At 43.6% G+C, this 12,391-nt stretch overlaps 2 protein-coding genes and 1 long non-coding RNA gene across 5 annotated transcripts in view; 2 read left to right on the plus strand and 1 right to left on the minus strand.

The window, feature by feature from the left end:
- On the plus strand, nucleotides 1-3,896 carry LOC100646126 (glutamate decarboxylase 2). The gene is made up of 8 exons (XM_012316757.3): nucleotides 1-289; nucleotides 761-945; nucleotides 1,525-1,819; nucleotides 2,244-2,432; nucleotides 2,517-2,581; nucleotides 2,699-2,888; nucleotides 2,959-3,128; nucleotides 3,231-3,896. Exons 1-8 carry the CDS (start codon nucleotides 182-184, stop codon nucleotides 3,475-3,477), a joined length of 1,449 nt encoding a protein of 482 aa, XP_012172147.2. The 5' UTR covers nucleotides 1-181; the 3' UTR covers nucleotides 3,478-3,896.
- The window catches only part of LOC100644345 (semaphorin-5A), a 26,510-nt gene continuing 17,681 nt past the window's right edge, over nucleotides 3,563-12,391 (minus strand). For all 3 annotated transcript variants that reach the window (XM_012316755.3, XM_048412638.1, XM_012316756.3), the window contains exons 4-14: nucleotides 10,034-10,241; nucleotides 9,227-9,432; nucleotides 9,054-9,153; nucleotides 8,602-8,801; nucleotides 7,354-7,836; nucleotides 6,974-7,256; nucleotides 6,515-6,887; nucleotides 6,309-6,391; nucleotides 5,312-6,050; nucleotides 4,972-5,177; nucleotides 3,563-4,672 (exon numbers count right to left, since the gene is read on the minus strand). In XM_012316755.3, the coding sequence (XP_012172145.1) occupies nucleotides 4,469-4,672; nucleotides 4,972-5,177; nucleotides 5,312-6,050; nucleotides 6,309-6,391; nucleotides 6,515-6,887; nucleotides 6,974-7,256; nucleotides 7,354-7,836; nucleotides 8,602-8,801; nucleotides 9,054-9,153; nucleotides 9,227-9,432; nucleotides 10,034-10,241 (3,085 nt within the window). In that variant the 3' untranslated portion in view covers nucleotides 3,563-4,468. The remainder of the gene's footprint in view (nucleotides 4,673-4,971; nucleotides 5,178-5,311; nucleotides 6,051-6,308; nucleotides 6,392-6,514; nucleotides 6,888-6,973; nucleotides 7,257-7,353; nucleotides 7,837-8,601; nucleotides 8,802-9,053; nucleotides 9,154-9,226; nucleotides 9,433-10,033; nucleotides 10,242-12,391) is intronic.
- LOC125386422 lies at nucleotides 9,346-11,321 on the plus strand. The gene is made up of 2 exons (XR_007226554.1): nucleotides 9,346-9,473; nucleotides 11,222-11,321. It is a non-coding gene; the product is annotated as an uncharacterized LOC125386422 (long non-coding RNA).

The raw sequence follows: 12,391 nt of genomic DNA on the forward strand, positions 1-12,391 counted from the left end.
TCGACGCCGCGCCTGCAACAGTGATTGAGCGGACAGGCCGACCTAAACCAACGAATGAATGAAGGAAGATCGAGTCGAAGCGTGGGGGAACGTTGCTGCCTCGGTGCCGTCGACCTAACTGTTTCAACAGCCATAATACAGTTTACGAGATACAACAGTCGCATCAGCATCGACAGAGGCGATGACCGAGCTGCTAGGACGATTACTGGAAATTCTTGAGGAGGAAAATGCGTTCGATCGTACGGGTAACGAACCCGTCATACACTTCGTCCATCCGGAAGAGCTACAGGTGAGCCTTTGACTGTAAATTGTGGCTTGATGCGCACGTGCGATGCAATTTTGTTGCGATATTGCGATTGCGACGCTGTACGACTTGAAAGGATTTTGCTTTTAATCCTTTCAACTTCAAATTACGCTTTTTTTTTATGTCGTATTCATAATGTTCATTAACTAATTAAACGATAAACGTACTTGTGTTTTAGGTAAAACGGGTCACACAGTATATTATGTCTTGTTTATAAAATCGAGAAGTTTCTTAGATCGAGTAATTTTTCTCATAGACTGTAAGATTCAGCGTTCAAAGCGTCATACGAACGAATGCACACGAACGTGCTATTACGTTATCGAAGATATAAAAATGCCAAATCGTACAGCGTCGTTGCTATGAAATTGCAATAACATGGCACCGCTCGTTCGTCGCATCGAGTCTAAACAAGTTTGCAGAAATTTCTCTTGAATATATTTTCATCGTACTTTGCAGAAACGATTGTCGATACAACTAACCGAGGAACCAGCTACCAAAGGAGAAATCGAGACAACAATACGACAAACGATTCGATATTCTGTCAAGACGTTCAGTCCACATTTTCATAATCAGCTGTTCGCTGGTATCGATGAATATGGTTTGGCAGGTTCTTGGTTGACAGATGTGTTCAATACTAGCCAGTAAGATTTTATCTAAGATATTTTATACGACGTCGATTCGCTGATTTGGAAGGCGTGTTCACGCTTATTTGCGAACAGTTTATCGCATGTTCGTATTTTTATTCGTGAACGTGACTCTTATAGTCTTATATAGTGACTCTTATAGATCTTGCACTGTTATCGCACAGCTAACTACTATACCTTTATTATTTTAATCTACTGTTAGTTATCCTTGTTAATGTCTAATTGTATCTAATTAACACAGGTACACACGACGACATGCTGCTTAATGTGTCAACAAGTTGAATTCTATCATAGATATATAGCATTTGTTGTTATCAATGATAAATCGTGCGACCAATCGCCGCGGATACGATGCTTTCATTGTGCACACAATACTTTTGCACCTTTGAAAAACTATCCGAGAAAATTATAATCGTAAGAATTATAATCATAATCTTCGAACATCTTGCGAGCATCGTCCGTCAACGCGTTTCCTTCCAAACGTAGACTGCTAAAAAATTGTACTTTGACGAATTACAAGGCAAATTACATAGCTTAATTCAAACACAATTCTACCTTATACCTTTAATTTGTTAGATACACGTACGAGGTGGCTCCCGTGTTCACCGTGATGGAACGACAAATAATAGAAAAGTCGTTGCAACTGGTTGGGTATCCTCCGTTGCCAGAAGGAGATGGCATACTTTGTCCTGGTGGTAGTATATCAAATATGTATGGTATGGTGATGGCCAGATACAAAATGATGCCGGATATAAAGAGGAAAGGTCTCGCGGGTCTTCCGCCGATGGTTTGTTTCACCAGTGAGGCTGGCCATTATTCAATCTCTAAAGGAGCCCACTGGTTGGGACTAGGAACCGATCACGTTTATAAGGTAAAAGAGGATCGTCGCATTCACCTCGGCTGTTAACACCTTGCAAGCAGCATCGGATATTCATATACATCATACAATATTAACTAACTCATAGTCAGCCAGTTATTCTTAGAAGTCGTTTAGCAAATTGCATTTTATATTTTTTATAGCCAATAACATATTGGATAACGTACTGACATATTTCTATTAATCGTTATCGTTACGTCTATTATCTTGGTAAAGAGAAAACTGGATTATCGTTATCACGGACGTCGAACATTTTATTTTATAGCGATAAATCGAAGATCCGTATAAAAAGGATGATTTTTTAACCCCGTATGATAACTGAATGCATATACTGCTGCTGGAAAGTGTGAACCACCGTTTGTAGACAAAAACTTCGCTGCATTTTAAATGGCTAACAGGAGATTCATTCATTCGATAGATTAAATGCGACGAATTTGGACGAATGCGACCAGACGAGTTAAAGGCTGCCATAGCGGAAGTCAAAAAACAGGGTCATTTGCCTTTCTTCGTGAACGCTACATGCGGTACCACGGTCCTCGGCTCCTTTGATCCGCTGCCGGAAATCGCGGCCATCTGCCGCGAGGAAAATCTATGGTTACATGTTGACGTCCGTACAAGTATGATGAGTGCAACGAGCGGCAAATGAAAAAGGTTTCCCATTGTAATTCGCATGATTGTCGCTGTGTTACAGGCGTGTCTCGGCGGTACGTTGTTACTTTCGGAGAAATATCGGGACCGGTTGAAAGGAATCGAACTGTACGTAATTATCTTCGATCTTTTTGTCTTTCTTGCTTCAGTGATGTATTGTTTTGTCTCTACTTCACGATTGACTCGTGTATCGCGATATATTATGACGCATTTCGATCGATGCAGTTCGAATTCCGTGGCGTGGAATCCACACAAGATGCTTGGCGCACCGTTCCAATGCTCGATGTTCTTGGTTAAGGGTAAAAACGCTCTGCACGAAGCGAATTGCGCGGGAGCGCGGTATTTATTCCAGCAGGACAAACATTATGACGTATCTTGGGACACCGGTGATAAGAGTTTGCAATGTGGGAGAAAGGTAAACTGGGTTGACTATGTCCATAAACATATCGTCATGTTTTCTGTATGCGACATTTCTTTCGTTGTAGGTCGACGGAGCCAAATTTTGGCTGATGTGGAAAGCACGAGGGACCAAAGGACTTCGCGAATCCGTGGAGCTCGCTATGTCCACGGTCGAATACTTTTTCGAACGAATTAAAAGCCGGAAAGGATTTCGTTTGGTACTTCCCCGGTACGAAGGTTGTAACATTTGCTTTTGGTGAGTATCGTTGTTCCTTTGTGTATCATCGTATCCTCTCAATTCTGTGTTCATAATTCATATCTGTGTTACGTATTCTTTCCCTCTTTCGATTCGTAACAGGTACATACCACCCAGTATGCAAGCTCAACAGGAAACTCAAGAATGGTGGAACAAATTGTACGAAATCACAGCCAAAATCAAGGAACGCATGATGCTCGAGGGGACGCTGATGGTTGGCTACACGCCGCTATCGTACAAGAATATTGGCAACTTTTTCCGCATGGTCGTCACCTGTCAACCACCACCGACCAAAGCTTCCATGGATTACGTGATCGACAAGATAGAAAAGCTGTCGGTTGATTTGTAAACGGACTAAGTTCATCCTCATTCGCCGCAGAGGGTAAAAGAAGAAGAAAGTTCGGGGGGAAAAATGAATTCGCTCAAGGACCCTATTTTTGCGGGCGTTATCGTTCCTTTTATTGCAGTCGCGTGATGGATACTACACGAGGTGAAGCGTTTCAAGTCCGTTCGATCACGGAACGTCGTCCATTTGTACGCTCGTTTGCCGCGCGTAACTCGTCGACCCGAAACGGTTCGAATCAAATCCACGACTAAATCTTGATTTCCGCAAGCTCGATCGTCTTTCGCGGCAAATCACGATACGCAATCCCACGGACGATCGTTGCTGTTTTCCTCTTCTCTCCTCGACTATCGTTTGTCGTGCGTACGAGTCGACGCGTGACCGCGACTCAATGTGAGCCAATAATAAAAAATATGCGAATCATATGACTCGAATCTTTATGCATACATACGCATTCATTCACACCCTCCCGTTCTCTCTCTTTCAGGATCTCTCACACATAGGCTACACTCATATTCACATCCGCACACGTTTAGTTAGGTACGTTTCGATACGTTACATGCTCGTCCTTTGTCGCTCATGTTTAACGAGATTACGAAGCGATGCACGCGTTCGCGACGTAACGATGGCACTGAATCGTTCAACGCGAAACCAGAGGTGATCGTCTCTATAGTTTTGAGTAAACAAATATATATGGGATGAATATCACTGGATCTCTAGTATAGGCGATCTGTCCGCGTTTGCATCTCTCCTTGGTCCATTTGGAAGCTGTCTTCGTTTAAACTGTTTCGCATACATAGCTCAAAATTGTTGGAGAGACGGATGATAGCCACGTCGTGTTGCGTTCGTTACTTCTTGCTCGCCGTTCTCGCTATGCGCCTTCATGGCGATGTCTCTTCGTCATAGGTGTTCGTGTCAGGTCTTCGCGTTTAGTCGCAACGCAGAAGCCATCTGGCAGTGAAATAAATTCGTTCATTTCTAATTGCACGCTGCCCGTTCAGTAGTATTTGTCTTGATCAGGATCGACTCGAATGTGTTGTTGGCCATGGCTATTGCGCTTCAAGGTGGCAGACTCGTAGTCCAGACTCTTTGGATACAGTTTCGGACTTCCGAGACCGTTCACGTTTGGATTGTTCTTCCCACGAAGAGTTCCGTTACCATTCGTACTACCGGAAAAGCTAGGCTGTCGCTTGGCGTTTACCTAGATCGGAAGAAGACCTCGTGTTAGTAAAAAAGTATCACACGTGCGTGGTTTAGAGGACTGTAGATGTTTAAATTCATAGTTTAATAAAGATGACTAAAGAAATGGAACCTAAGTAGATATGTATTCATTAAATCTTGTAACAAGTACTATGCAGAAATAAGAAGATGCAGAACAAATCGGATGTGCATTTTTTTGCCTAGCAAACTTCTCATAGACACAAATTACTATTGATATCTTATATCTTTTTTATGTATTATATGTCCATCCACAATATAGCGATTGGACTGTCGACTCACATCTTTCAACGGAACCGAAACGTAGGAGTTTTGTTTGCTGATATAGTGAGGACTACCAGGAATTCGTTGCTGTCGTCGCTTCAAGTAACAGAAGCTCAAAACCGCGGTCACGGCCAAGCCAACTAGGAATCCGGCTACGCAACTGCCCACTACCGCGCCGATAGATACACCCGAGCGTTCTACGCTTGATTTTAGGGCATTTATATCTGAAAAATTACGTTTAAACGTAACATACACTATGTATGTACCACACATAATAATTTTTGCTTCAGCGTCTGCGAAAAAGTTCTCCATAGGTACTTTTAATTAAATAAGTCAGACTTCGTTCGATCATACTCACCATTGTCCATGCAATCGGGTAAACAGTCGCGCACCTCTCTGCTGGATCCTTGACAGAGTCCGTTACCATGTTGAAGACACTGTCTTTTCCTATGTTGTTGATGATCATCGTCACAAGGCGTCCAACGTGACCATGAGTCCCAACCGGCCAAAGACTCGCAGCTGGGCATCTCGCAAGTCTCTCTAACTAGCCTTGGACCTTCGCAACCCTCCGGTCCTAGACATTCTCTTGTTCTGGAACGGACGCCAACGCCACACGATACCGAACAATCGGACCAGTCAGTCCAACAAGACCACTGGCCTCCAGCCCCTGCGAGTCCAACTTGGTTCGACCGACATGGATGCACATTGCACAATCTGTTTTGCACGGATGGACCTTCGCAAGGTGGCGATTCACATTGCCTCATTCTATGCTGAGAACCTCCGCCACAAGGTCGATCACAAGGCCGCCATGCGGACCATTCTCCCCACCCAGCTTCTGCTCCGAGATCCCCATACGGATTTGGATTCGCGTTTCCTCTTAGACAGGAACCGTCGTTTCTGCAATAGCGCTCTTCCTCTTTAGCTAGTTGCACCCTGACGCTGGATGGATCGTCAGTTTGCGCACGACAACTAAATCGAAACCGTTTTTCTACATAACCAATGTTTGTACTTTGAAGACTGCCATTAACTGCTAGCCATGGAGTCCATCCGGAGTATCTTTTCGTTTCGACGCACTGATGAGAGTTGCATTCCTCGACCTGTAGAAGATAGAAGTGCGAGCTCGTGATTGTGGTGATATATTGTTTGAAAGAAACGCGATAGCAGAAGTGTAATAAAATATAATAACTATAGTATTACATATAACAAAGATTAAAAATCTTGTCTAAAAGTCATTCAAATGAATTCAATGGGCGAAAGCTCGTTTAATCGAACATTAAAGAAAAAGGAGTTTTACTGGAATCACGTTCGAATAAATGAAATTTTACGAAGCTATTACAAGTGCGTGCTGCTCTTACTTGAAAGTCGCAACCATTGCATTCGACGGTAGGAGGTTTTCGTGATGATGGACTCTCGCACGTTCTTCTTCGTATCCGTATTCCTGTCAAACAGACGATTAAAAGTCAATCACTAGGAGACAGGATACAAGTCATTGAGACGAGAGATCATTTATCAAGAGATTCTTATTAAAGAAGAACTGGTGAAATTTTCGTATCACGCTTACCACCGTTGCAAGGCCGAGAGCAAGCGTTCCAAGCGCTCCAGGATGACCACTGACCAAACGTCTGTGGTGGTGGCGGCGCCACCTTTGCTGGCGTAGGACAGGGTGGAAGATTTATACAGACGGTGTCATCGTGATCATGACCAACGCACACTCGCCCTCCAAAAGCCGGAGCCGGATTCGTGCACGTGCGTCGACGTGTTTTCATAGCGAAGCCGCAGGTTTGTGAGCACGCTGACCAGGATGACCAAGCTGTCCAATCACCATGAACCGTACAATTGGTTACTCTCACTTTAGCTCCTGAACAAGTTGCTCCGCCATGCTGCGGAGGCGGGTTATTGCAATCCCGTGTCTGGCATTGACAAGTGTCTGAGCCCTGGTGAAAGCAAGGATTCGCTTTTGATTTATCGCCATCTATTCGTGCATTACGCCGACATGAACGGCAGCGTGCCACTGACTTACCGTCTCGGCATGAAGATGCAAATGCGCATGCGAATGAGAATGCCCATGATCCGTGGTACCGTGTTGACACGGAGACCAAGAGCTCCAGGCACTCCAGCCACCATCCACAGGATCTGTGAGGACAGGACACTTGGTGACTTCTTGATGCCAGTGATTGGCAAGATGGTTTTGCTTCGGGGCCGGGGCGCATTTCATCAGATGCTCGTTCCAACCGCAATATGGCTCCTGAGCATTGAGACAAGCCTGGCGACTTCGATGCCTATGACACTGGGCAGCGGGTATTCTGTAAATACGATATTCCTTTTGTTCTCGAACAGACTCTGACCAATGTGGGCCCAACGACAGATATTATTATCTATAATCTATGTCATACCGCGTACCTCGATAGACCGAGTTCTGTACCAACATACAGACTCTGCGTGTCCTTCAAGAACTGCATGGTCATCGGCGTAGATGGTAAGGGACCCCAAACTTCTACGATACAAGTTTCCTGCGTACGTGGTAAAACCGAGATCTTCTTGATCAAACCAACATCAGTAGCCACATACAGCACGGTGACACCGCGGTGCAATTTAGTTGGCGTGACATCGAGAGCGATCAAGGTGAATCTCTCGAGTAAAGCGGTATGCAATGGCTCCAGTGTCGTGCTTTGGATCGCATCATCCATCAGCTGGTACCTCTGATTGTCTATAATCTGATGAGGAGCGACGTTCGCGTTTGAACCACATCTTTGACGATTGTGATGAGATGGCCTTCTTTCCCAGGCAGCGCCCGAATTCTCTTGGTGCTTGAAAGGTCCGTTGAAGCTCGCGGTGATCGCGGACATGTTGAATGCGCATATCGCCGACCCGGCAATTCCATTGCTAAAAATACACGTCGAGTTTAGCGAGTTTCGGTCTTTCTCCCCTTCTTCGTCATTCAAGAAACGAAAAAAGGAAAGCAGAAGAAGAGTATGCTAAGAAACAAAAAAAATACGCTGCGTCTGGCAACTATAAAACCGCCCTAAAACTTTCTATTCTTATGCAGATACGAGGTAGGGGATACTACGCGATAAAATCTGATCAGAAGTACGCAAAATCGAACAATTGAACCTATTAGGTCGTCCGAAAAGTTTCTTTCGTTTTATAAGGAAATAATGGATGCACAATATTTTCCGTTTTATATTATTTTATCGAATTACGTATGATCCATTTTGTTCTATCAAAATAATGATCACAACGTTCGACAGATTAGGTTTCATGTTTGTATAAAGATGCATCTTTGTAAAAGAAAGACACTTTTCGGACAACCTTATACAAAAGTTGTCGCTACAATTTCATTTTATCGCGGGAGCGCAAAAGTTTATTACTACCGATGTTAGTTGATTATAAATTGATAGCACTTTGAAAACGAGATATCCAGATTTTGAATCTGTTCTCGTTGGTGTACTAAAACTACTGGAAAATCGGACCTTCCTCTTCATCGTAGCACTCTTTCGTGGGAGAAATTTCGGGAAACTGTACATACCAATTTCCTCGTTTCTTCGTGAGCGAGTACCGGCACAGACATGAGGAGAAATGTTAAGCGAACGTGAGATGATACGCGGAATGCGATTACGACGTAACACATCCAGAGACTCTGGGACTTACATGGGCGTGGTGAACGTCGCGTAAACGATGCCTTCTTCCGGATGATAGACCGCGCCCTGAATCTCGTCGTAGTAGAAAGGAAACTCGCCGGGGAGAGAGCAATTTAATCGCGCCTTGCTGAACGTGGTCCAGACTTCTTTCATCATAATTTTACCCCCGCGATCGTTTTTACACACTCTCGCTATTCTCGAGTAGACTTTCTGAAAACAGAGATCTTTGGTTGTCGGATAGTTAGAGAGGAAGAGGAAACGAGATCAGTGAATCCATTGCACAGTGCAAAATAATACAAATTTTTCAAATAATTTACTGTAAATGGTCAAATTATCTTGTGTCGTAAAAACTAAATCTACAAAAAGAGTCGCTTTCTTTTTTTTTTAATTTTAACCAAAAAATATAGAGTTTTCCAGATCATTGTGCAACGATTCGGTTGATCGATCGTTAAACCGCGTTACCTTGCCGCAATTGATGTACTCGACGGCTGATTCGCGAAACAAAAAGTACACGTGATCCTCCGTTTCGAAGCTGCCGACGAATTGTGGGTCGTTTAGCCATCTGAAAGCGGCCACGGACGTTGAAGATACTGAGGTTGCGGGAGATATCGTCGAGAATTGGGAAAACAACTCACCTGGAGTCGTACTGATGCGTTCGAAGATTTGGCGAGGCAAGCGTTCTGCATATGGCTGGATCCGCGCCGGAAAAATCGGTTGGCGCCCCAGTGAACAATCCACCTGTTGGACCTCTGGCTAATAACGCAGTTACGTTGGCACGCGGCGAGTAAGGGCACATTGCTGCGCCTGACATCTCGCTGGTTACGCTGCTGATGTTCTCGATCTGTGAAATAATCGAATCGACCCTGTTCTTACGTACTGCAGGTGCGTTGAAAAGATACATAATACTATCATCGCTAATAAGATCTCGAGCAAATATAATAGCAGTAAACTGAACGAATTGTTCTAACGTTTCGTAAACGTTTCTATTCCTGCCCCGATGTTTTTAGGTGCACGCTGAGGAATGTTCACGAAACGTCGGAAGACGAAAGTCTAAACGAAATATCGCAAGTAGAATATATCGATCTTCAAATAGCTTTTATAGTTGAAGATTTAGATTTCCTCTACGAAACAGGTGCAAGATTTAAATTTCCTTTGCAATTCTTGATACAGCTACGTATATCAATGGGTGTCGCGCGTTAATTTATAGCTGCGATATATCTAGACCTCTAGGATGTTTATGCAAATTAACCAAAGAATCTAAGAATCTAAGCGAACATTTATGTCATTCGCTAAATTTTACAACATCTCCTATACATAACATAATATGGATTCTTCGCATTTTTCCATAAATGCATTAACGTTCACAATCTAGTTACGTATATCGTTTCCACCTAATATGCTCATAATCTCCTGCGTTTTCTCTACTTCGTATGGTTACTTACCTCTCTCCACGTGCACCAAGGGCTAAACGCGTACGTGCCGCAAGTAAATAGGCTCTTTCCATTAGTGAGTAGAACCTTCACATAGTTGCGACAGTCTTCGACGCTTTGACCCTTGTTCTGGCAGGTGTTGCTCTTATCTTCTGGCGCGGGCCAGGAGGCGTGTTCGAGCGGCGTCAACGAGGTTAACGTCAACCGGTACAGGTTATCTCTGGAATCGCAACGATTCGTTTTCCTTTGGCTCGGCGAGTCTAAAAGTCTCGGCTTAAAGTACGCGTGGGTCGCGACGCGTGTAAAAAGCCGTGGCTCGCAAGCGGCGGCACGGTGAGAGCGTGCGGATCGCGCAATCACGCCGTAGAAAACTCGCAACGAAGCATAAACGGCGCCTACGTGGGCGCACGCCGCAACTATGCGCGACTACGCGCGCGACAGTCGCACCAAAAGCGATCGTTAGTCGAGCGAAGCGGCTCCGCGATCGGGCCGAGTACCGAACACGGGCCGATTAACCCTTTGCGATCTTACGTCAAGTTAGGTTCGACATTGTATTTCACTCCTTTTACTTTCGATATATAAAAATACAAAATCAACTATTTAACGCAACAGTGAAGAGTTGTACGGTTCTAACATGTTCGCTACGTGCAGCATGCATTCGAGCCGACACATGCTCTTTGATTACGTATCGTATCGATTTGAATGTGACACGTGAACTAGGAGTCTCGAAATTATGAAAAAAGTATTTCGTAATAGTTCATATGACATATATAATGTGGCAAAATTGGATTCACAGCGTAACTCGTTAAAGCCGAGTAGCGGTTATACGTGTTGGGAAAAACTATTCGACACGTTGTATCTCGATGAGATATTAGGCTCATCGAAATCGATGAATAATTTTGTATATAAGATATAGTATAAGATAAAGTTCACGATAAGCGTTTGTACGTTCGAGCTAATCTCGAGAACCACTGAATTGATTCTGACGAGATTTCTACCATTTTAAGGAGCGTTTCTCGAGTAGGCGTTAGGCGTGTAAATCAGGGATCGAAAATAAGAACTAGAAACAATTTACGGATATCAGCAACGCAACAGCGACTAACGACCTTCTTTTCCGCGATCGTGTTTTGTTTAGAATCACTGCCACGATATAGCGACGCGATATAATCTCCCCACTGAGCAATGTCTTTCTCTTTTCAGCGTGTGGCATGTCAGAAGCTTCACGACTTCGTTGCGTGACAATCGGTGTTTCACGGACTACAGAATGTTTACAGAGCCAATAAATTCATAAAATCGTCAACCATGTTATTACAAAAATTATATAAGAATCCGGCCAAAGATCAGGTATATCAGTTGATTTATGATAAACTTAACGGAGTACGCGTCATAATTTTCAGCAAACCAAACAAATTACTACGTACATTCCACCTCTTTAGTTCTCACAGAAACATAAAATTATACAAAAATCTGCAATCTGATAATTACCAATAAAACCATTTTCTAGCTTCCATTTGTTACGCTATAAAGATACGAATTTGCATAAATATTCGCGGTCTACGATAATACGTAGACAAACAGACCTCGAACGCTGTAGCGTGTATCGGATGTAATCCTGTATCGGCTAGACGAGGGTTGAAAACCAGAGGCGATGGACACCGCGGTCGAGATGCGGCGATTTTGAGAAAGGACACGAATGATCGACTCGAGGGTCGAGTATGAACAGTGTAGTAGAACAAGAGTACGACGCACGGGCAATCCTATTGAGACAGATTGCTTCCTGTTCGTTAAACGAATAGGATGGATCGTTCGGAGACCTCGTTCTCGTCCGACGAAACTGTGTCCAACGACTCGCGTTTGTTACGCGTCTAGTGGAGTTCGATGGCCGTACGAGGAGAGCATAAACTAGAAGCAGCAGTGCGTGACAGAAATTCAGAATGAATCCATTAATTATCAACCTGTTAACCAGGTCATCTCTTAATCAGAAAGTTCTATAATTAAGAAAATAAGAAATTAAAGCTTAATAAGAGCAAATCAGTTCCAATTACGTTTCAGTCTTTGCGAATGTAAATACAGAAAGTTGAGGATGACGTTTCGTCAGGCAAGTTAGCTCTCTGAACCGAACTTCTCTATGGTTGGAAAATTTCTTAAATTCGTGGAAAATGTGAAAGAATCTCTTTCGAAACACCTGTCCTGTTCGAAAGTCCTGTTCGAGGTTCAAGTTAAAGAGACATTGAGCTATAAAAAAATTCTAGAATCGCCACAAGGTTGACAAATCGATAAACTGTGTAGGAAAATAATAAATGGCTCGGGCAGAGCGAGATATACAGAGCTGTAGGAAGAAAGGTGAGAAAAGCGTGTTTTGTCCTGGAA

The sequence above is a fragment of the Bombus terrestris genome, chromosome 15 (genome assembly GCF_910591885.1).
Source record: "Bombus terrestris chromosome 15, iyBomTerr1.2, whole genome shotgun sequence".
In the NCBI taxonomy this organism is placed as follows: domain Eukaryota; kingdom Metazoa; phylum Arthropoda; class Insecta; order Hymenoptera; family Apidae; genus Bombus; species Bombus terrestris.

Excerpts from the sequence above, each read along its gene's own strand:
- LOC100646126 (XM_012316757.3), top strand. The coding sequence starts at position 182 with ATGACCGAGCTGCTAGGACGATTACTGGAAATTCTTGAGGAGGAAAAT. Across the intron at positions 2,582-2,698 it reads CGGTTGAAAGGAATCGAACT|TTCGAATTCCGTGGCGTGGA; the intron begins GTACGTAATTAT and ends CGATCGATGCAG. Across the intron at positions 2,889-2,958 it reads GTTTGCAATGTGGGAGAAAG|GTCGACGGAGCCAAATTTTG; the intron begins GTAAACTGGGTT and ends CTTTCGTTGTAG.